Consider the following 24,677-nt stretch of genomic DNA (forward strand, 5'->3'; position numbering starts at 1 on the left):
TACGCAGTGACCCACGCTGTGCCACCAAGCAAGGACAATTTGGCGCAGTCCATATCCAAGTGTTGCAGCTCCTGCACGGAGTGCTTGTGCACCCTGCTTTCCCAGGCCCAACTATGTGTAGTGTGAAAGGTGCCAGCAATCCAACCGAGGCCTCGCAAGTGCCACGGCCAAATCAGCAGTGGTGTTTTTTGGCTCGTGGTCACACTACATCCAGCAATCTAAGATGGCGGATGATGCCAGAGGCACCGTGCGGGTGCCAGGGTGCAACGCCCATCCATGTGTCTCACACCCCTGCAAGAATTCAATGTATCTGGAGCCAGTCAGCCCAGGCTGCAGGTGGCCCGCATGGGTGAAGCGCATTGAGGTGTTCTTAGCAACAACTGGAGATAAAAACTCTATGAAGAAATCGGTTATTCTTTTACTCGGATGGTCCTGCCGTTTTGAACATTTTCCAGACTCTACGACCTGCCGACAGGATGTTTAATACAGCCTAGACGGCACTCCAAGAGTACTTGGCACCCATGGCAAATCTGGACTACGAGAGGTCCCTTATGAGGAACGCCCTGCAGAAAGAAAGAGAATCTTTTGACGCTTATCATTGCAGACTGCAGTGGATGGCCACGACATGTGCATGGCCAGATGAAGAACATGAGATGCTTCAACAGATAATTCAAGGATGTTCATCCATCAAACTAAGATGGCAAATACTGCGAGAACCAGGTATAACCTTAATCCGTTTCCTAGAACTTGGACGCTCCCACAAATTGGCGGATGTCAGGGTGGATAATGTGTGCTGCCGTGAAGTTGACCAAGCTGGAAGAAGCCTGTGCCATAAGTTGACAACAGTTTCTGCAAAACAGACAAACGTCTGCCGTGTAACAAGAGGGAAGGGCGAGGAAGTGAGCTAACCCTGTGTCCCAACTGTGGCTATGACCTGCCCCACTCCAACGATTGTCTGGCAAGAGGTCACATTTCCGGGAGATGTGGGACAACTAACCATTTCGCCCGAGTCTGCCTTGCGTCTGTAGCGTCAACACACTTGCGAGCGCAAGGTGGCTGGAGGCAGCCATATCATAGGCAGACGCGGAAGGTTGCATCAGTTGAACAGGAAACCGCAGACAAAGAGCCTGTAGAGGAGGCGATGGATGAAGAAGATGCATTCTTCGTTTCCAGCATGTCGGAGCTGAAGGCCTCAAAAGGACGCCAACCAAAGTGCACAGTTCAAATATGCAAACAACTCACAGATCCATGTGTTAATCGACACTCAGATGCTCCACCCCTAAAAGAGACACAGGCACGGATATATACATTTGGGGCGAAGGTGCCACTGCCGCTGGAGGGTGTCTTCGTAGCACCAGTTCGACATGAGGATACCACCATCAGGGCAAGATTTTTTGTCACCAAGGTGAGCAAAGTCACATTACTAAAATGCGCCGCAGCGGAGGCACTGCACATTGTGAACTTTGCCTTTGGAGTGTACGTACAAGACATTCAATCCCTACTAGCTCGACATCCAAAGGTGTTCACAGGCAGGAAAGTTCACAGGAGATCTAGTCTACCTCCTCATTGACCCAACTGTACAGCCAATAGCATTAAAGCACAGAAGAGTACCATTCCATCTGGGGGCAATGGTCGACATAGAACTCGAGAACTTAGTCAACATGGACATTATAGAGGAGGTAGAAGGACTGACCCCATGGGTCTCTCCAATTGTAATTGCCAGTCAACCCAGCCAACCAGACCCTATTTGCATGTGTGGATATACACCTCCCAAATCGAGTGATCAAAGGAGAAAGACTCATCACCCGGATGCTTGATGACATTCTAGCTGACCTACAGGGGGCAAAATTCTTCTCAAAACTGGACTTAAGATAAAGCTATCACCAGCTGGTGTTGGACCCAGCCTCCCGCTACATCACCACATTTACCACACACCGAAGACTGTATAGATACGAACACCTACATGTTGGGATTTCTTCAGCCGCATAGGTGCTTCAGAGCACGATCCACGGTGCGCTGGCAGGGCTAAAGGGAGCAATTAATATAAGTGATGACATTATGGTCTACTCGGGTGCAGATCAAGGACATTTAGATAGGTTGGGGAACGACCTGGGACGTATTCAGCAGCTGGGACTCAGGCTGCATAAAGAAAAATGTGAATTCTTGCAAAAGAAGATCAAATCCTTTGGATACGTATTTCAGGAAAATGGGATTTCTCCTGACCCCGCAAAAGTGAAGGACATCCAGGAGCAGGTCCCCCTTCTAATGTTTCAGAAGTATGCAGTTTTCTTGGTATGGTCATGTACTGCGGAAGATTCATACATAACCAGGCTACAATGTTTGAGCCACTTCATAATCACACCAAGAAGGACTGCAATTGGAAATTGACCACCCTGGAACAGAGTGCCTTCGAGGAAATCAAGAATGCACTCACAGCAAAAAGACACCATAGCGTTCTTTGACCCGACTAGAAACGCAGAAATCAGTGTGGCTGCCAGCCCATTTGGTCTCAGGGCTGTGCTGGTACAGCCTGATGACTGTGGGAATGCCCATCCTGTTGCGTTTGCGAGTAGAGCTCTCTCTGAACAGCCATAGTCTGGGGGTTGCAGACACTTCCACCTTTACATATATGGCAAATCATTGACAGTGGTCACCGACCACAAGCCCCTTCTACCGATCATGGTTGGCTCATCCTCCAAACCTCCTGCTCGGATTGAGAGGTCGCTACTCGCCCTGCAACAATATGACCTTGAGCTGGTGTACTGCCCGGGGAACACTAACGCTGCAGACTACCTCTATCGACACCCTGTGGAAGCGAGGGAACAGGAAGAGGACGATGAAGGAAAGGGACTCAGGAGCTTCTGCATACCTTGACGTCAGCGGCAACACCCATCTCGATGTCCCTTGAAGAAATTCAGAAAGCATCAGCAAATTATGAAAGTTTCCGACTATCGCAGTCATCTGGGACTCGAGGGGAATGGAAACAAGTTTGGAAAAGCTAAACAAGCACACACAGCACGCAAAAAGAGAGCTTGAGCAAATGTGGCGTGCGCAAACCGAACGAATGTTTATGGACAACGGCCTGGGCCTCTGAGGGTCAAAAATAGTCATCCCCTTTAGTCTAGTGCCGCAGGTGCCGGAGTTGGCACACACAGGACATCAGGGAGTGGACAAAACAAAGGCTTGGCTCCGGATGAATCTGCTCCACCAGAGACAACCGTACATCGAATCCATGGACCGGAGCAACATTTCCTGGGGAACAGTATACATGGACCTTGGGTCCACATAGTTCTTGTGGACCAATGGTCAAGACATCCGGAAGTGGAATTCGAAGAATCCACCTCACTTGGAGATGTAGTGCCTGTTTACCACCCAAGGACTACCAGACGAGTTTTGCACAGACAATGGCCTGCCATTCCAAAGCAGAGGGTTCTCCGAATATATCCAGAGCCTCGGAGTACAACAACAAAAGATAACCCCGGTATGGTCCAGAGCCACCTGTGAGGCAGGAAGGATGATGAGGACCCTCAATAAAGTATTCTGCATTACACACAGACAAGGTGAATGCAAACACGAGCCCTGTACCAGTTTCTGTCCGAATAGCACACCACTCTTTACTGCTCGACTGGGGTACCGCCAGCGGAAGCCCTCTTCCAGCGATGCCCAGAGGACTGTTGCCGGATCATTCAATCTTTAGTCCTGGAATAAGAAATGAAAACTTGTGCTTGAATGAAGGCGTAGAGCAAATGATAGAGAAAACATCAGAAGGGGATTGCAAGATCAACATCTGGAAATAGGGGACAAAGGTGCGGATAGACTGCAGACATCTGGGAGGGAAAAGGTCCCTACCCCATGAGCGTTTCTCGATGAAGATAGTGAAGACAAAAAGAACTATGGTCAGTGCCTCAGGTGGCTGAGCCACAGTAACAAGAAATTAAAGTTTCTTCCGAAGCATGGGCAAGTCGACTGGAGAAGGAAGTTATGGCAGTACAACCAGTCCCAGGAGAGTGTATCCTCCATGATGGCCAAGTCTCGAGGCTCGAGAGAGGAGAATCTGATATAGGGGAACGACTATCCAGCATTGAGGAAGACGACCTAACCGATCAAGGGGGAGGCATTATTCAGAAAAGAGAGTTGGGGTGCAGAAGGCGCTACCTTATGAGAGAACGCAGCAGCCCGACTAACTGAAGGACTTTGAGGTTAATCTCCCTTGATTGGCGTGTCTCGTCAGTTGAATACCATTGTTCATTCCTGTTGTGACCCGAAAACAAAAATGTTTGTGTCATTCAATTATGAAAAAGGTAGAGTGTGGTGAATGTCCCTTTTTATAACCTTGGGACGAGTTAGGTCACAAGGCAAAAGGAATAAAGGGAGGCCGCCCGTGTCACCTGGTAAGGGAGCACTGGGACCTCGCATCCAGCAACATAGTCTGTGTCTTTATTCAAGAGGTGGGAGGGCCTCACCCAGGCTAGGCCATACCCCACCACACTTAATGCCTGGTGCTTGGTGCGTGCCTCCGCCTGGGTAACTGGAAAATGCAGCAGGAGCACAACGAGAACAGCCCGCTAACTCAGCGTGTTGCTAATTTCCTCTGTCACAAAACTCGCCTCAATGGTAAAATAACTGCAAACTACGAGGTATTCTCCTTTAAATCACTTCAGCATTCAAGCTCACACTTGCCTGGTAAGGAAAGAGCGAGTTTCCAATGCAGATTCTAAATCAACTATTGATCACTGCACTCTGAAAATCTCCTGGAGGGGTAGCTGTAGAAATGATCTAATACAAAAAAAGAGGAAGAAATTACCACATTTTTCGTACTCATTTATTTTTGAAATGTTGGTATTTTTTTATTAAAATATATCTATGGGGTAAGGATATTAGTTAAGATATGGGCCTCCCCCCGCATTATTAAGAAAAGAAAAAAGGAATTTTTGGTTTCACGACAAAAGAATTCAGTCATTTCTCCATTCAGTTGTTTTCCCGTTTTTTTCATGGACTTCCTCCTGGAGACTCTTTCAAACTTAAAACAATGCACAGGATAAACTGGCGTCCAATGCAGAGATCCTCCTCAACATGGGGGATTTGGGCGATGGACAAATTTTGCCAGAGGCTCTGGCCGAATTCCTCTCCTAACAACTCATATAAATGATCTGACAGTGTGCAGAATGCTTTTCTCTGATGAAGCAATTAATTAGATCAGGTCAATCCCCTATTTTTGGTTAACAGGGGCCCTACACTACAGTGGGGATCATAATTCATATACCAAAACACAAGTGAAAGGCTACCCCTCCCCCCAGCACAATTATTTCACAACTTACGGATAAAACGGCAAATGGATCTCCAACGCTTAATTAAAACCTCAATTTATTAATTTAGCACAACAATTATAAAACAATATACATTCCAGTGTCCTTTTCACTCCAATCTATCTAATACAAAATTACAAAAACATACAGGATACTAAAAAGTGCAAAATATATTCTGATGTGGGGTTAGTTTCAAAGTGCCATTTGTGCAATACAGTACATTTCCAAGGTTTGATTTTATTTTTTACATTAGTTGCTAATCTATCTATAAATGGGAGTATGCTAACCTGCCATCATTATTAAGATGAATACAGATATTCTCAAGTAAGTTCTGATTGCCTTCATTCCATGCTGGGTCAGTGTCCCGATTCTGATGGATGTAACATAGTTTTCTGACTGACTTATTTGTTCATGTTTACATCTTGCAGAGATCAACATTCACCCTAAGGTGTCTTACCCTCTGTTTATGTTTGGAAGATGTTACAATCTGGCAATGCAGGATATGATTAAGATCTGATTGACGGTGGATACAGCCATGATTTCAGTGCCTTCTTGAAGTCTACGTGGTTGTTTAAATTGCAGATGTGGTTTGGAAGACAGCATGACAAAGGTTGTTGGCCTCGGCTGAGAATGCGCAGACACTTTTTCTTAGCAGATGCGTTTTGGGTGGGACTTTGAGTCTTTAGGTCATTGATCTCTGCGATATTGTTGGTATGTCTTTGTGGAATTTCTCCTGGGTGGACTTAGGATAGATGCCGGAGTAGGCACAGTGAATAATGCAATGCGTATGGTTATGATTTTCATTCTTTGCTAAACTGGAAGTTAATGGTGTGATCTGACTGTCAGTGGGAAGTAGTTGTGGCGACAAAAGCCAATGATTCATAAGGCCTCCAGCTTTGTTTTGCTTAACAGTGAAATAATTGAGTGATCCGATTGCTGGTGAGATGCGGTTGTGGCGACGAATGCCAAACATGAGACGGGAAAGTTGTGCTTCGCACTGGTGCTGTGTACTTGTGCTTCTCGTCTTCTAGCTTTCCAATGGATTCACAGTGAGGTGAAGTGCGAAGCAAGGAGGATACTCTCAATTAAGAGGGTTTGTAGCAATACTAACCTTGTAATGTAGCAAGCTCCCCACTCTATATAATGTCCCCACCCACTATTGGCATAATGTAGGGTCAGTGCAAGGCACTGCTAGCGGGAGCTGAGGAAAATCAAGAGGTGGCGGGAGGACCGTAAGTGATGGTCTGGGGTGAGTGCCAGGACTTTGTAGATGGGGGAAGATCGGGAGGTGGTGACAATAGCAAGTAAGAGCAAGGGGATGTTTTGAGACAGTATCTTTGGCTGAAGACAGTTGTTAGTGGGGATGCCCTGACCTGAAGGGGTGGAACCCACGTTAGGAGGAGGAGGAGGCCACCATGTGAAAAGGCATTAAAAAGGGGGAGACCAGAGTAAAACTGTGAGTCAGTGAGGTCAGGAACTTTAGGTGAGTGAGATGACAAGCTCCAAGAGACTCTGTCTGTGGAAACCTGGTAAGGCAAATCGACTTGGCTCCATCTCCCAACTGTAGAGACATTTCAGCTGTATCTTCAAATCTTGGGGGAACCAGACTCTGCTTACAGTCGATCTGTGGTGAGCCAGAGAACAACAGACCCCACAATGAAAAAACAAGGAGTAGTTCAGACTTCACCCGAGAGATTGAGAGTGACAGAGTGGGAGCTCAAACTTTTTTAAACTTTGGAAAGAAGCCATACTTGTGGAACTTTGAAGAAAGATTTCGCTTTAGCCCCTCAAGAGGAGAGATTTTTGTTAAATAAAAGTTTTTTTGGCCAAGTTAAGTCCTTTTCTGATACACACTCGGATATCTGAAACGCCCCAAAGTATTATTTTTTCTTAGCCCTGTGTTTGCACCTTAACTCCTAGTAGTTGTCACACATTAATTTCAAGTATTGCCACAAAGTCTCCCAAAATATGTTATGTCTGCTCCCGGAATGGGAGAGGGGAAGTTCCTCACTATCTGATCTGCCAGGCTATAATTGTGCTGCTTTGGCGTATCATTTGAAAGCAGCCCCATTGATTTGGGGACTATGCATACCGGGCTATAATTATTCTGAAAAATGAGGTAGGTTGAAGAGTTAAAATTGGGAGAACCAAAGTATTTACAAATATTTCAATAAAATTATATTGCAAGTGCTCCATCCTACTGAAGGCGCGCCCTTGCACACTCACACCAGAAAACATATAGCCCTCTAGGGAAAAAGGCACAAGAGACACTTGCAAGGATACAAGTATTTCTTACAAAATAGAAGTGCCCCAGCAAAGAACTCTACCACCGAACGTTCCGAGTTCCGTAGGCACATGCAGCACATTATAAGCACAAACAACGTCGCTAATGACTTCATGACATATAGTACAATTCTACAATGCGGATTGGAGGAGCCCTATACATGTAGGGCCTGTTCCATACGGGATGCTAGGCCATTGGTCTGCCTTCATCTGTCCATCTCCTTCCATGTGGGTGCTGCTGGGCTCGTCATCCGAGGTGAAGTTGACCTAACAATTAATTGGCTACTAACACAATATTATGTTGTCATTGTAACAAGCACCTGCAAGATGCAGGGATGGGCTCGTGGGGGTAACCAAGGTCCTCCATCTTCGTTTTTGGCTATAATTTGTTGCCAGCCTGCACCTCACTGCACAGATCATGTGATCCATTTGTGAAGGCGCAATAGCCTTGCCTACTGATCTTAGTAATTGATTGAGGGGTGTAAAGGTTTTATGGTTGGTGGTCTGGGTTTGGATAGGCCTGTGGTATGCAGGGGTCTCAGGATAAAAGTATTGCAAAGCTGTATTTCTTTTGGGGGATCAGCTGTATTTCTTTTGGGGGATCATTGGGGGCAGGAGGGCCTTGCTATTTGTTCCGTGGGTTGGCACTGTTAAGTTGCGCTCTGCTCCCTTTCCATGACCTTGGCGGGTGCATTCTTCCCAGGGGACGAGGGCCTATAACTTTTGGAACAATGGAGGCTCTCTTGGACTTTGAGACCTGGCTGGGGTGGGGGCAGTGTTGGGGTGTTTGCGCTCATGCAAGGGATCTGATACTACCACACATTGTGCTGTTTCCTGCGCTTGGTCCTAAATTCTAAGATGGTTGCCGTTCGCCAAGATGGTGTTCGCTGTATACCTACATTTCACCAAATACAATTTTACTTAATGAGGTTTGACCGAATTTATTTCACCGAAAATGGTAGGTAAAGTGGTATATGTATAGTGCATAATGGGTGGGGTGTGGGTTAAGGGTATAAGTTAGAGTAGGGAGGGATGAGGGGGTGCTGCAGGGGTCTCCCCCGCATTTTACAAAAAAGTCAAAAAGTAAAGAGTTAATGTGATCGCCCTCCTCTATGTGCAACCCCTCGCCCCTGCTCGCTGGATGTGTTCTCTTAGCATTAATTTCTCATTCAGTGTCGCCTAGGGGGGAGGGAACACCCTCTCTCCTTCCCAACACTACCCTTCAATCTTTACATTTAACAGCTTGCTTCATGTAAAGTTGACCTTGGGTTGTTTTCCATGTTTGAGTCTTCTATGGCCCTGCAAATGCATAATGGAAGCATTCTTCAAGTAAAATATTTGGCTGTAAGTGAAACCGATGTGCCACATGATGCCTGCTCAAAGAGATAATTTGCAACCGTCCCATTGAATGAGAAAAATCAGGACAAAGGCATTCACTGATAGATTACCTGGTTGCACTCTATGAACAGTACTTGCCAAAACGGTCTTATATGCACGTGGCATGTTAGGATTTACATCCGCTGAATTTGGAATATACACGGCACAATAGCTGGTTTTTGCCCATAGTCATTGATGATCCCTTTGCAGTTGTGGCTCTTTTCATGAAATCTGTTCCTTGAAAATTGTGTTATTTGATGATATAAAGTTCAGGAGGATTACTCCTCTAAATGCTACCATGCATTTCACAGAAATATAAGAAAATTAAGTGCACACTCATATTGTACCCAAGGTGGTGGTGGGTTCTCATGAAAATAGCCCATTGTTTATGTTTACACGTTAATATTGTGTGGCACCCTTGCTGAGTGTTAAATAATATATGTTATGTGAAAAGAATTTCAACATTAGGTTGGCCTCTGACTAAGACCTTGAATAGCACTGATAAGTCTGTCGCCTACCTGGGTCTTGGTTTTGGTTATTAAACAAATAGCCCATTGACGTGTACTGTACCACCCGTCCGTGAAGCATTGGGGCTAATAAATGATGGCCAATTATTTAATAGATTTTTGCCATACAGAAATACAGAGCTACAAACTGGGCTTTGGTCCAGCCGATATGTAAGTACTTTCATCCTGTGCTGAAGTTCTCTGCGGCAAAACTCTACTGCACACCTCTTGGCCCATTACTCATATTGCACCAATTGGTTAAATCTCATAGTTTATTACTGAGTTTGAGATATCATTGAGAGGATCATACTCGGTAGGCAACATTTGCCCTCTAGGTCAGTTGTGCTTTGGATAAATTGAGAGAAAACTTAAACACTGGGATCAGGTTCTTGGGAAGGCCTTAAATGTTTAAATGGTTACAAGGTTGTCTTGTATGCATACTTAACTCTTAACAAGGGAATCAATAGAGTGGTAGTAATGGGGAGGGCAAACTCTAGGTAATTGGTTGCTGCAGGAGAGTTGTGTTTATGCAGGAGATCGATATATGTGCAGCCAGTTTGTTCTTTATGCTGTCCCTGACATACATTTAGAAAACATGTCGCCTCTTATCTCTTTTTTTCCTAATAAGTTGCAATTTTCTTGCAGGAACTATTTTGAGGCTAAAGGGAGCCATTTTGAGAATGGCATTCTTGGACTCTGTTGGAATCTTAGTCCCACCAGCTTATGAATCATGGCGAGAACCCAATGTACCAGAAGAAAAAGATGACAAAGATAAATTGAAGAAACGACGGCCAGTCTCCGTGTCCCCATCCTCTTCTCAGGAAATCAGTGAAAACCAATATGCAGTTATCTGTTCCGAGAAGCAGGCAAAAGTTATTACACTGCCTTCCCAGAACTGTATTCACAAACACAATATCACTGAGACATCGTTTGTTCTACGTGGAGATATAGTGACCATGAGCAACAGTCTCTGCCTTGCATGTTTCTGTGCCAATGGACATATCATGGCGTTTAGGTAAGTCATACAAAATTGTAAGATGTTATTACATATTAGACTTACAAAAATGAGATTCCAGTCATGAGCAGATTAGTTTGTTGGGATTGTTTGAATGAAACAGCTGTCTTGACAGTATACTTGTGTTTCCATTCATATTGAACTATAATATACTGTATAAAGTAATTGTTTTGCAACTTCTAGGGATCCACCATCCAAATATAAATAAGTTGCAGCTGGTATAGGTATACTATTAATCAAATTGTTGTGTTGACATGAACATTGAAACATCGAAGATGTACTGGATGGCAACAGACCTCCAAATACTGTTTTGCAATTATTAGTTGTCAAAAAAGTCTTATTTTACAACATTGTTTACATGTTTATTTTTGTATTAAAAGAAGTGGGGGGAGAACTCTTGCTTTATTGCGGGTGTTTAAAAAGTTTGAACTGCCTTGGTGTGAGAATAGTCCGGAAGGCTTTCGGCTTAAAGTAGGACATCACTGGGCAATCAGAAGCAAAACAGCAGCCTTAAGGAAACAAGTTAGCAGGAAGGCCACATGGATCAGTCCTCAGCCCAGAGCTGTTCTACAAGTCTGTAGAGTAACGGGGAGGGCAAGATATTGCAAATTTGCAGAGTATACAGAGATACTGCAAAACAAATCATACCTAGAAGAGTGCAAAGAGTAAGATAGATGGAAGCTGCCATTACTAAATATACTATAGTCCAGCAGATACTTTGAGAATCAGCTGGAACATTTTGCTGATGCAGTTTATCTATTATTTTCCATTGACTTTGCAGCTGCCAATGGCCTTGTCCTGCCATTTTCCACAGTTCCTGCCAGGGATAACCTGGGCTGCTTCTTTGTTTCCCTGCTTCAGTGACTTGAATGTTCATGGTGTTGGGGCATGCTCCCTGCACTATGACCTGAAGTCTAGTATCTGCTAGTTTACTTAGCTTAGATAAATCAAAATGATGTGTGAGGTGGGAGGAGAGTTGATGAAGTGTTGGCTACTTGTCTGGATGTTTGGTGGTGTTGTAAGTAAATAGCAGTTTGGATTATTGATGCGCTGGTGAAAACCTGAATGAAAGGAGTATAATAATTGGGTAATGAATGGTCAGCTGAGGCTGCTGCGGCTAAGCTTAGAGATATTCTAGCCTGCTTGATTAAGTTAACCTTTAACAATTATGTTTTACCTGGGCTCCCAGGAGATGTGAACTGACACTTCAGTTACTAGTGATAACATGCGACTGGGAGGGTGTAAAGCCTTGGTGCTGCAAACTTTTATTTTGTTTTGTAAAACAGTATATTGTACTTCAATTACTTTTTTGCTCACTGTTGAATACTGTTACAGCCTATTGCTTCTGAATCATATATATATATTGTTTGCCCCTATTTGGTGCTATTTTAAAATTAGAACTTACTTATTGCCATAGTTATCAGTTATTCTTGCATGTATTGATGTTTTACACTTGCCCCATTACCAGCCTCACTTAACATTTTGGCACATTTGTAACAGTTTTGTCTTTCTCCCACTATATTATTATTATAATGGGAGCTATGTTGAGATGCCTCATTGTCTAGCAACTCAATTGCAGATGTGGAAAACTGAGGGAAATTAAGAGTTTACAGAAAGAAGTGAAAATGCTTATACCAGCAAAATTTTTGTTTAGGCAAAGGGATAAGAACAATCTATTTCTAATGCACACATTCCTCCCATAGATTCCTCATCTGTGATATCCATCTCCCAGCACTGTCATACATGCTGGACATATTACCTCTGGACCCGGAAAACCATCTTCACGCAGAACGGGTTATGCTCATAGAACTGCTAGACCATTCTATTCTAAATGGAGGTTGTTTGATGTACTGCCGGGAAAACAACGTTTGCATTATTCACGTTGTTGAATTCACGTGATTCAGGGTAGTCACATGTGTTACTGCAGTACATTCATAAGCAGCGTGGAGACATTGCTCGCTGCTTCTGATTGAACCAACTTGGCGTTTTGTAGCTGAACTCTTGATCTGCGTCCTCGCATCTCGTTGGTTACTTCCTTGGCTTTCTTCGGTGTGTTTCTTCCGCACGCAAACTCCTGGAGCTGCCTTCTAGAAGTTACAGCAGTTTTTGTTCACTTGAAATTCTACACGCTATCTTCGGCAGTCGTCCATTAGAAGACCATCAGACGGCTTTCCTTCACATGCGTGTTTTGGCAGCACTGTCTGCGTGCACTTCAGTCGCTTGTATCCTCACACGTGGGTTCCTGATATCTTAGCATGCTGCTTTCCTGACTGCGTATAAGTTTGTCGCGTGTAATTTCCCACGCGGACGCTGGAACTCTCCAAGTGCGGCTGTCCTGGCTGCATGTATTTTGTTTGCGGGTAAAACCCCACGCGGACGGTGGAACTCTCCAAGCGCGGCTGTCCTAGCTACGTGTACTTTGTTCGCGGGTAAAACCCCACGCGGACTCTGGAACTCTTCAGGTACGGCTGTCTGGCTGCGTGCACTTTTGTTTGCGTGTAAAATCACACGCAGTCTACTGTACCCTTTACACGCTGCGGTCCTGGTTGCGTGTACTTTTGTTGCATGTAAATCAGCACGCTTTCTACTGTACTTAAAAGCGCGGCTGTTCAGGCTGCGTGAACTTTTTTTGCGTGTAAATCTGCATGCGTTTTTTTGAACTCTTTGAAATGTGTAACTCCACACGCATCCCTGGCACCTGTGATGAGATAACAGGTGGACGAATTTCTGTTCTACGTGGGAAAGGAAGTATTATCAACAAACTGTTTATTTGAAGGTGATTGTGCACAGTACTTTGGACGCTATCCTGTGGTGCACCAACCCGGTATCTAGCGTGAGCCTTGTGCCGTTCGGGATAAGTCTCCCTTACTAACCTCCCCTCCTTTGTCGTTGTTTCAATTCCTGGATTTCTTCTGAGACTTGTTGGTGGAGATTCCAGTTCTAGCCTACAGGTTAGTGTTGTAATTAGTGCTATTGCTGTGCTATCAGTGAGAGTTAGTTGGGACAACTTCTCATGATGCTTTATTTATCCTAGGCTGACTTCCTATTATGCTCCCATGCCCTTTCCAGTGATACCCCTCTCTGCCTGTTTTACTAGTCAGAGAGTTGTATCATTTGGAAGGTCTAATTTGACTTCACTACTATCAAGCCTTGTGAATTCAAGTATCCGGAAGAGCCCTACCAATTGTATCCTTTTTGGTTACCGTATCCTTTTCATAAGATACCTTGGTGATTTATGACACATTAGCTGCTCTTCAGAAACTTTTCTGCCGCCAGGGGGCAAAGCACAACTCCATGTATCCTTTGCCTGATGCCTCTTCGTCCCACACACCGGCAGGAAGCAAGTAGTCGAGACACCTCGCCAGAGGCCGACATGCTCCCTGCTGCCTCCCCTGGCAAGCCAGAGGCAGCTTTCCAGAGCCTGTTGGCGAAGGTAGTGAAAACCTTGAGGCTGTCGACCTCTTCACAACCCTCGGGTGCAGTTTGGCCTGACTGACATCTTGGATGAGGGTCTTAGAAGACAGGAGACTTTGCTGCATTTCAATCAGGCAGTGGAGGTGCCAGCGATGGAACTGTGGCCCAAGACCGCGCCAGTGCTCGCGGTGGACTGCAACCTTATCAAAAAGTTCAAGCTGACCTCTTTGGACCACTTATTTCTTTCCGCCCCCACTTTCCCAGAAAGTTTGGTATTTCAGGCCACTATGACGAATCTTAAGAACACCTCCGTCTTTGCCATTCGACAGGTAGAGCATGAAATTGCACGGATGAGGCAGGAACATTTTCAGCTCTTCAAGTGTAGGCCTCCGATGTGTCAATGCCTCTTGTGCCTTCGCCAACATATCTTTTGGTCTGTGGTCAGTGATGACCAAGGAGGCTGAACACATTCCTGAAGGGAGAGGTGTGCTGGAGCTGAGGATGGTTAGGCTGGCCTTAGTCAATTTACTCCCAACTGTGAGACACAAGACTGTGGTGAACCTGACGACAACACAATGGCCATGCAGTGCCTCAACAAGCGAGGTGGAGTGGGATCCTTGCCCTTTGCAGAAAAGCAATGCGGCTGTGATTCTGGGCTCTGGATAACTGATCTCTCGGATGGCTGTCTTTCTGGTCAGAAGAGAGAATGTCAAGTGGATGGCTTGAGCAGACAGACTTCGGCCTCCCAAGAGTGGGAGCTCTACCGGGAAGTTCTGGAGGTGATCATCTTCTTTTAAGGAACTCTTCAAGTGGATCTCTTTGCTTCCAGTGTGAACAGGAAGTGCAAGTTGTTATGCTCCTGGGAATGTCCTGATCAGGGAGCTCTGGGGGAGGCACTGACAGTGATTGGACATTCAACCTCCTTAATGCGTTCCTGCTGATCCCTGTTGTTCCGCTGTTTCTCAAGAGATTACTCCTATTCGGAACCATGTTGATCTTGATCACTCCAGACTGGGCCCAGAGGACATGGTATCCGGAGTTGCTGGACATAGCCATCTACCCTCCTTGGCACCTTATTAGAAAAGTGACTTGCTCTACCAATCAGAGGGGTGGGTTCTCCACCCAAACCTCATCAGCCTGAACTTTCATGTTTGGCTACTGAGAGGCTTAGATGCAAGGAATGGGACTTGTCGTAAAATGTCCTCGATATAATCCTCTCGGCTCAGACACTCGCCATGAAGCCTATTTAAGCTTGCACCAGGCTTACTTTTTTTGGGATGGTGCCAGGAAAGGCATCTGAACCCTTTATCCTGTCCGTTATCCCCGGTTTCTTATTGTTTGCTGTCACTGGCAAAGGTGGGCCTGCAGATTGGCACTGTTATGGGATGCCTTGACACTGTTTAGGTTTTCAAGCTGTCCCTGGAACAGGGATCATTCTTCACAATCCCTTCTGTCCAGCAGTTCTAGTTTGTGTAACCAGTTTCCTCCATGCTAGTATGTTGTTCCTGCTTGGGATTTAAATTTGTTTTTAACATTCCTCATGGGAGCTCCATTTGAGGCCCTCCATTCCTCTTCCATTAGATTGTTCAACCTTAAGCTGATTTCCTGGTCACCATGAGTTCCACGAGATGGGAGAGTGAGCTCCGAAGACTCTCTCTTAAATCTCCCTATTCGGTTTTCTCCAAAGAGAAGGTAACTTAGAGATTGAGACCCTCTTTTCTTCAAAAAGTGGGCTTGGATTTTCAACTCTCTCAAAAGATCCATCTCCCTGTGTTTTTTCCTCTGTCTCACCCTTCTAATGCAGACGATTGGTTCCATCGGCCGCTCTCAGCGCGGGCCCTCCGCTCCTACGTCTCCAACGAGAGAGGCTAGGTAAGATGACCACCCTTTGATTGGTTATGCAGAGGCTTGTGCTGGCAGGGCTGGGATAACGGCCTCTGTAAAGGTGGATCATTTTCTACATCTCAAAAAACTATGCTCTGGCTGGGAAGGATGGGCCTGAGGGTCTCCGAGCCTATTCTACCAGAAGAGTGGCTGCCTCCTCTGTCCTGCAGAGCGGAGACCCTATTCTGGACATCTGCCAGGCAGCAACATGGATATCTCTGCACAAGTTTCTATGCAATACTGCTTTCAGGCCAGTTTGCCTGTTTTGGTAGGGTGTTCCTCCAGAGTTTTTTTGGTTTTGGTGGGGTCCTTGCTCTCTTCCATCCTTCAGATTGTCAAACTGCGTTGGGAGTGTATCATAAATGATGAATCCGTGGAAGGAAGTAATCCATTAGAAGAACAAATTACTTACCTCTCGGTAATGTTCTTTCTGATGCATGTTCCTCCCACGGATTCCTCACTGCCCTTCCTACCTGCTCCTCTTGGCAGATAGCTAGTGCACCATTGATTCCACTGTCCTTCAGCGTGGGAAAAAAGGTGGAACAGAGGTCATGGTGAGCACGCCTCAATATCTACTGGCCCCTATGTCCTGTCCAGCGTGGATTGCATAAAGGTATCGGATGGAGACAACGTGGAGTTGCGCTGATCACCCTGGCACGGAAGTAGCTTCCAAAGGACAGCTCCGCTGTGGCTAGGATTTTCATAGATGAGAAACCCATTGGAGGAACATCCATCAGAAAGAACATTACCAAGAGGTAAGTAATTTAAGTAAGTATGCATGTTTTCGTTCCAAAGGAAATCGAAAAAATGAATTGCTAATATCGTTTGACTTGTGCGACAGATTTGGCTGATATTATTCAAACCATTTTATAGGCCCGGGGACCCTCCCACCCCGCCCCCCCATGTCCCTACCCCAACCCCTCTTCCTTCTCACCTCCCCTACCCACTGCACCCGACTGGAAAGTTTGGGAAAGATTAGTTAAAAAATAAAAAAGTGAAGGCAACCAAAATAAAAGCACATTCAGCCTACTCCATATTCATTTTTCCATAGACAAAAAAGTAATTTTTTTGCTCCACTGCACAGCCCAAACCACCGGAAGGATTTGGAACAGGTCTTGAAGTGTTGAAGTATGTGTTAAGGCAAATAGAACAGCCCTGTGTAGCCACAGTCTCAAAGCTAGTGTTTAAGAACGGTACCTGGCGTGCCCATCTCTCTTTGAAATTACCTGAATTCTTTCCCTGCCCCCAGCAACTCCCCCTACTCCCTGTACTCCTCTGCATCCTCCCCCCTGAACCCCTTCTAAAACCAAATAACAGACACTGTTTTCTATCACTTGGATTCATTTTTCTCTAGTCCTCTGTGCGAGATGGTAACATTTTCCATGCTTTTCTCTGCACTTTGTAATGTGATTTTGAGTTGGTGTGGAGGAATGAATGGACTGTGGTGATAGGCATACCTCTACACGGTGCCACAGAGATCAACCTATTAATATGCTGTACAAAGTTGCCTAATTTATTTGAGTGTGTAAAGCAAAAACCCCCCAGAAATTTGCCAGTTATGGTAAGCTAAACAACCATATCTTGCGCCACCACCATGCTCCGGACCGTTCTCTATGTGCCTCTTTCCGAGTACTCGACGTGCGCGTCGAGTCTCGGTTGGACTTCATGTGTTTTGTGGAAGTGCTGTGGGTAGCGCTTGTCGCCGGGGGTCTTCCCCATAGCCGCCTTGCCGGACGACCTTCTGAGGTTGGGGACTTGCGCTTGGCTGTCAATTGAGGCCACGTTGCCCTCGTCCGAAAGCACGGCGTCGCTGCCATCGCTGAAGGCGCCCTCCGCTGCCATGGCCTCTTGACGCCTGCCGTGGTGGGCCCAACGCTTGATCGAACGGTCCTCGAGTGTTTTCAGTTTGAACCTACGACACGCTCTGCAGTTAGCCTCGGGGTGGTCCCTCGGTAAGCAGAGATTGCACGTGGCGTGTCTGTCAACCCAAGGGTACTTGCGGTTGCACTTGGGGCAAAATTAGAAAGGGGTACCCTCCAGACGCACCTTGTGGCAGCGGGCTAATAAGTGTAGGAATATATAAGAATGTACCTATATACCAAAAGAATGTAGAGTATGTCCACCCCCCACTCTCCCTACTTGCAGGGCCGATGCCAGAGGCCTTCCGAGGCCCAAATCCGGTATGCAGAGGAGGAGGAGGAGGACGACCCAGAAACCTACAGGGTAGATTCCCCGGTAGATAAAGAACCCCCGTTTACCGACTCCCCTGTCGACAACCGGCCTCTCTTGAATGAAGTGCTGTCCAGAGCGGCAGAACACTTCCACATTGACACCCAGGGTGCTCAGGAAGAGAGGGACTTTGCCGAGGAGTTAGTGGGAGAAAGGAGACTTGTTGCCCAGGCCATCCCTATCCTTAAGTCAGTACAAAGAAGGATAGATCCCAATCTCACTAGGGCGGTAAACCCCAGAGGTGAGAAGCTTTTCAGGGCAGCCCAATGTTAGGCAGAAACCTGTGCAGTTCCCTTAGGGACCACTGCAAAAGGTTTAAGACCACAGGAGTTAGCAGTAAACCCAATTGGTAGCAGTCTACACCCAGATTTACCTGGTAGCTGTGGCTGAGCAGTCAGACTTCTCTCAAGAAGAGTTAGGCAGTATACAGAGCATACACAATAGGGCAGGTAAACACAGTAAAACAAGCAAACACTGACCAGAGCTTTGGTGTAAAAGATATATAATTATTTATTTAAAAACACATCTATAAATACACACTGGCACTAATATCAAGCAATTTCAAAAACACAGTTACTAAAGTATATACACTCCCTTAAAAGAGTATTAGACAAGTCTTAAGTAAAGCACCACTTATTTTCAGACAGCGGTGAGCGCTTAACGCATATGGCACTCTAATAATTTGGTTAAAAGGGAGAGAAAGGAAGAGCATAAATTGAAACAGATCCCAACACTTTTAGAAGAACACAGCAAGAGAGGAAGGCAGAATAAAACCGTGAAGTTAGAGTTCAGAAAGCCGGATCCACTTTAAGAGGATCAGAACGAAAAGTGTCCAAGGTCACACGGTTGGAAAGTGCACAAAAGTCTCGAAGATTAAGAAAGAAGTTGGACCAAAAGAAAGGGACCAGTTAGATGGTCAAGAGGCCAGCCCAGTCTAGAAGGTTAAGGATTTACTGTCACCTTGTAGCAATCTATAGAAAGGGAGGCCAGGCGGACACAGTACCTTGAAATGGTGAGAACGCTCCAGCGGGGGCAGTTGTTCCTGGCAGCGGTTGCAAGTCGGTGCTTCGTCGGGCGGAAGAGAAGATCTCGTCGGGGAGGAAAGCAGAAGGTCGTTGTACTGCCAGGGAACAAACCAGCCGCGGAGTTCTCGATTCAAAGGAGCGGTCATTTTATTCGCGGTTCATTGGTAAGTGGCTATCCGGTTGCCAGGGTGCTTGGCACGGGCAATTGGACCACTAGACGTCCTGGTAGGCGAAAAGGAAAGCGAACTGGTTGTCCCCACCAGCTCAAGGGGAAGAGACTCTCCGGCAAGAAGATCTCCTCTGTCGTCGGGAAGTGGTGAGACAGTTCAGCAGGGCTCCACCGGTGGTGTCGTCGTTGCAGGTCGGCTCAGCTTCTCCCTCTTCGGATTTTCAGGTCCTGTGGCGACTTCTGAAGTTCCAGTCCCAAAAGCCCTGCTTTTATGCAAGAAACCCCCATTCATTCAGCCTAGCTGTCAATCAAACATGCTAAGTGGTGAGCGGGGCGGCTCACCACTTGGGCCAATCACGCAAGAGTGCGACTTGGGTTGGCAAGACAACTTAGTCCAGGGTGCCTAAACCCCCTCCCACACCCCCTGTGGTACCCAGACAGGGTGGCACCACTTTGGAGGGCTTCTGTGTAGAAGCCCGCCAAAAGTGGAACAAAGGGCTCGACCTTTGGTTTGGAGTTACAGAGGCGAACACAAACGCCATTTTAAAACCGAGTTCTGGCAAAAAGTCCCTACCAGTGAATTAATATTAAATAAATAAACCAGCGGTATCTTTAGCATTGCACCAAAAGGTGGTGCGTTTAAAATACATGGGCAAATCCCATAGCGAATATTCTTAAGGAATATTCTGCGTGGTAACCACTGCCACCAGCCAGAAACTCGCCGAGGGAGGACTGCACAGTACCCCCTCAAAAAACAGACCCAGGGGCAATCAAATTACCCCTACCAGTACTTCGACATTAGGATGGTTTGTACTGGTTGTGTTACTAAATTTGGGACTAGTAAAGCCAATGGTGACTTTACATGCCCTGGGAGACAGTAGTCAGTCCCAGGGTATGGAGCCTATGGTGGGGTGCCACTTTGACACCCCTGTGTCACTGCACTGAGGGTGCTGTGTAACGCACATAGTAAAAACACATGAGACCCTATGGAGTAAAAGACTCCATAGCCCATAAAACACATTAACAGTAAAAGGAACCCCTCAAATCATGTCCAAGAGTGTGAGGAAAAGAGTCTCACTCTTGGCAGGAGAAAAAAACAAACTCCAGAAATCCAGCAAAGCTGCTGGGGGACTCACTAGGTTAGGAAATTCAGCCTAAACAGAGAATTCTCCCTAACACCCAAACAGGCCCACTGCACAAAAGAGGGCATCTGAAACCGGACTCTGTGGTAGTTACAAACACCCGTAAGAGGGCGGGAACACCCTGGTCATCGTCGGAAGCTCCTCCCGACAAGGAGAGCAAGAAGATTTATGGCTTGGGCAGGAAATTAGCCTCCACTTCCGCCTACCAGGCAAGGATTGCCAACTCCACCACCCTGCTGGCGAGTTACAACTGCCACCAGTGGGAAGAAGTCGCGGCACTCATAGATTCCGCCCCAGAACCCTTAAAAAGCCAATTGGCACGAGTTTCGGCGGAAGGAAGAGCTGTGTCCGGTTTCATATTAAAAGCGACCTTTGATGCCGCGGATAACGCTGGCAGATTGATAGCAGAAGGTACTGTTATCAAAAGGCATGCTTGGTTGCGACAGTCTGGGTTCAAAGCCGAAACCCAAGCATCATTGATAGATAAACAGGTGGAGCCGGATCTATTGTTTGGAAAGGCGGTCGAGGACGCGCTGAAAAAAGCCAAGGACGAGTATGAGACACTCAAATCCCTAGGCCAACTAACCAATAAACCCCCAAACCAGAGAGGGAATGGCAATTTTCGTCGCCCACATGGACAAAATTCCCAGAGAGGGTCCAACTATTCCCAGGGGCAGGGTACACAATGGAACTATTCCCAGGGGCAGGGTCCACAATGGAACAACAGCCAGCAGTCTACCCAGGGTTATGGCAGGGGTAATAAGAGAGGATGTGGTTAAAGGTAGAGGCAGCCCCAGTAGAGGCTACGGCACGCCTCCACCAAAACAGTGACTCTCCGTTCAGGGTCCCTTCTCACGCATCCCCAGTAGGGGGGACGCATTTCCAACTTCACCCAAGCTTGGGAAGGGATCACATCAGACAGATGGGTGCTGTCCACAGTGTCTGCAGGATACCGCATAGAGCTGTTAGAGCGTCCCCGAAACCACCCTCCACGACAAAAAATACATTCTTTGGACCATCAGAAGATCCTCATCGAGGAGATCGTCAATCTTCTAGCAAAGGACGCGATAGAACTTGTCCCGGGACACCAGGTAAACAAGGGTATTTATTCAACTTACTTCCTTGTGCCAAAAAAAAAGATTTGACAATGCGCCCAGTATTGGACTTACGGCCTGCAAACAAGTATGTCAAGCCCCAAAAATTTTGCATTACTACTCTCCAAGAGGTAATCCCCCTCCTAAAAAAGGGGGATTACATGGCAACATTGGACATGAAAGATGCCTATTTTCATATTTCCATGTTCCCAGCGCACCGAAAGTACTTGCGCTTCAAGGTGGACAGTCAGCACTACCAGTGCAAGGTACTGCCCTTCGGGATAGCCTCGGCTCCAAGAGTATTCACTAAGGTACTGGCGGTGGCAGCAGCACACCTAAACAGGGAGGCAATCCCGGTGTACCCTTACCTGGACGACTGGCTCATCACGGGGGAGACCCCAGTAATTTTCAGAACAAACATTCAAAGGACGATCGACCTCCTCTTCGAATTAGGTTTCTCAATAAATGAGAAGAAGTCAAGTCTGGTGCCAAGCACCTCCAAACAGTTCCTAGGAGCTATCCTAGACACGCAAGAGGGGTTGACCTTTCCATCAGAGGAAAGAATTCGGAATATACTGCTGCAAATTCCGCAATATCAGGCCGGTCGCCAGATAACGGTACGCAAATCAATGCGTTTGCTGGGCATGATGGCGTCATGTATTTACCTGGTCCCCCACTCGCGCCTGTGCATGCGTCCCATGCAGGAATGGTTGGCGAAACAGTGGTCTCAGGCAAGTGGTCAGTGGGACGATCTAGTGGTCGTTTCGCCAACACTGGTACAAAGCCTTCACTGGTGGACAAGAGAAAACCTGTCCAAGGGGAAACCCTTTTACGATCCCGAGATACAGGCGGTAGTCACAACCGATGCATGCCTGAAAGGGTGGGGAGCTCACCACCTCCACCACACAGCTCAGGGTCTCTGGTCTCACTCAGTGGCCAAGAATCACATCAACCTGCTAGAGCTTTTGGCAGTATTCAGAGCGCTTCAAGCGTTCAAGCCCTACCTGCTGAATCTTTCAGTGCAGATCCGGACGGACAGCACTACAGCCATGTTTTACCTGAACAAGCAAGGAGGGACTTGTTCGCCAAATCTGTCCAAGCTTGCCCAGAAAATTTGGATATGGGCACTCAGACGGAAGATCTTCCTGTCATCTCAACATGTTCCAGGGGATCTCAATTCTCTGGCGGATGCTTTGAGCAGAGATACCCTCCCAGGGGAACACGAATGGTGTCTACACAGAGAAATCGTAGAAGATATCTTCTCTCAGTGGGGTTTCCCCACTATAGACCTATTCGCCACAAGCGAAAACAGACAGTGCCCAGAATTTGCATCCAGGTTCCCCCAGCCAGACTCCCAGGGGAACACCCTGTGGATGAACTGGTCAGGGATGTTTGTGTACGCTTTTCCACCAACACCTCATCAGGAAGGTGGTCAACAAGATGAACAGAGAATCAGTGACGCTCGTCCTAGTTGCTCCCATGTGGGCGAGACAACCGTGGTTCCCACACCTACGCAGACTAGCGGTGTGCGAACCCATCATACTCCCGGGCTGGTACAACCTACTGTCCCAGCATCAAGGTCAAATGGTGTGCATCCTCAACCCAACTCAATGAACCTGGCAGCATGGCTCCTGAGGTCATAGAGTTCGGACATCTCAAATTACCACAGAGATGTATGGACATCCTAAAAGAATCTGGGAAGCCAAACACGAGGCATTGCTACTTTGACAAATGGAAACGATTCGTTATCTGGTGCCAGAATAAGCAAGTCAACCCAGTTGATTGCACTCCTTCCACAATTGTCACATACATGCTCCACCTGCTGGATGCAGGACTGGTATTTAACTCACTGAAGGTACACCTGGCAGCGCTGTCAGCATACACCACCTCCCATAACAAGGTGACGTGGTGGAAGATACCAGTGGTTAAAGCTTTCATGGAAGGAGTAAAGAGATTTCACCCTCCTATTTCAAACCCACCACCAGGATGGGACCTTAACGTGGTGCTATCTAAACTCATGAGCCCCCCATTCGAACCCATGCATAAAAGCAGTCTCAAACACCTAACTTATAAAACGGCCTTCTTAGTAGCAATAACATCTATAAGAAGGGTCAGTGAAATTCAGGCTCTGTCAGTGCAGGATCCATTCTTTACAGTTCATAAAGATAAACTGGTTTTACGTACACACCCTAGGTTCTCACCTAAGTTTATTTCTAAATTCCAAGTGAACCAGTCCATCGAGCTTACGGCTTTCTTCCAAGACCCACAAAGCTCGGCTGAGGTGAAACTACACACCCTAGATGTGCGTAGGGCGGTCCTCTACTATGTAAACAAAACCAGACCGCTAAGGAAAACAGATCAGCCGTTTGTCTCCGTAGCTACAGGCAGAGAGGGAGATCGCGTCTCTAAAGGTGCCATCTCTAAGTGGATTGTTAACTGTATCCAGCTGTGTTACTCTCTTTCTGAAAAAACTCTGCCTTTCACGCCAAGAGCCCACTCTACAAGAGGCATTGGGGCCACTCTGGCTTTCATTGCAAATGTACTCCTTGACACCATTTGCAAAAAAGCTACTTGGAGTTCTATTCACACTTTTACTCAGAACTACTGCATTGACACCCATTCCAAGACAGATACTCAAGTGGGACAAGCGGTTCTAAGACATTTATTTGCTCATGACCCTTCTCACATCCCACCTCCTTCTTCTAACACTGCTCGCTAATCTATGCACAGCATATGATCTAAGCAGGTTCCACAAGCCTCAGAAGGGATACATTACTCACCGTAATCGTATTTCTGATGCTTGTATCTACTTAGATTCACATGCGACCCACCCTTCCTCCCCTCTGAGAGAAGGCGCATGGATGCTTGAAGTCTTATCTATCTATCTGCTTGGATTATCTGTACTCACGCTACGCCCTCATGCTACCTCATGTCAGAAAAAATAGAATCTGAGGGTACTAGACGCTTAAGGGATCATGGGTACCTTGGACGTCACACTAGGGATAGTATTACTGGCACGCCCATTTTCGATTTTCGAAAAACAAACTGTAATACTACGCAGCTTCCACTAGATGTCGGCCTATGCACAGCATGTGAATCTAAGCAGATACAAGCATCAGAAATACGATTACGGTGAGTAATGTATCCCACTTATACACCTTCTTATATCTTCTTAAAGTACTTTCCATAGAATTTGATTTGACCTCACGCAGGCCTCAAACACACATGATGAT

General features: G+C 46.5%; 1 protein-coding gene across 6 annotated transcripts in view; it reads left to right on the forward strand.

The window, feature by feature from the left end:
- Positions 1 to 24,677, forward strand: part of STXBP5 (syntaxin binding protein 5) — a 2,430,573-nt gene that overhangs the window by 2,198,990 nt on the left and 206,906 nt on the right. For all 6 annotated transcript variants that reach the window (XM_069606830.1, XM_069606829.1, XM_069606831.1 and 3 more), the window contains one exon: positions 10,118 to 10,487. In XM_069606830.1, the coding sequence (XP_069462931.1) occupies positions 10,118 to 10,487 (370 nt within the window). The remainder of the gene's footprint in view (positions 1 to 10,117; positions 10,488 to 24,677) is intronic.

Source organism: Ambystoma mexicanum, chromosome 4p (assembly GCF_040938575.1).
Source record: "Ambystoma mexicanum isolate Mex_15411 chromosome 4p, UKY_AmexF1_1, whole genome shotgun sequence".
Taxonomy (NCBI): Eukaryota; Metazoa; Chordata; class Amphibia; order Caudata; family Ambystomatidae; genus Ambystoma; species Ambystoma mexicanum.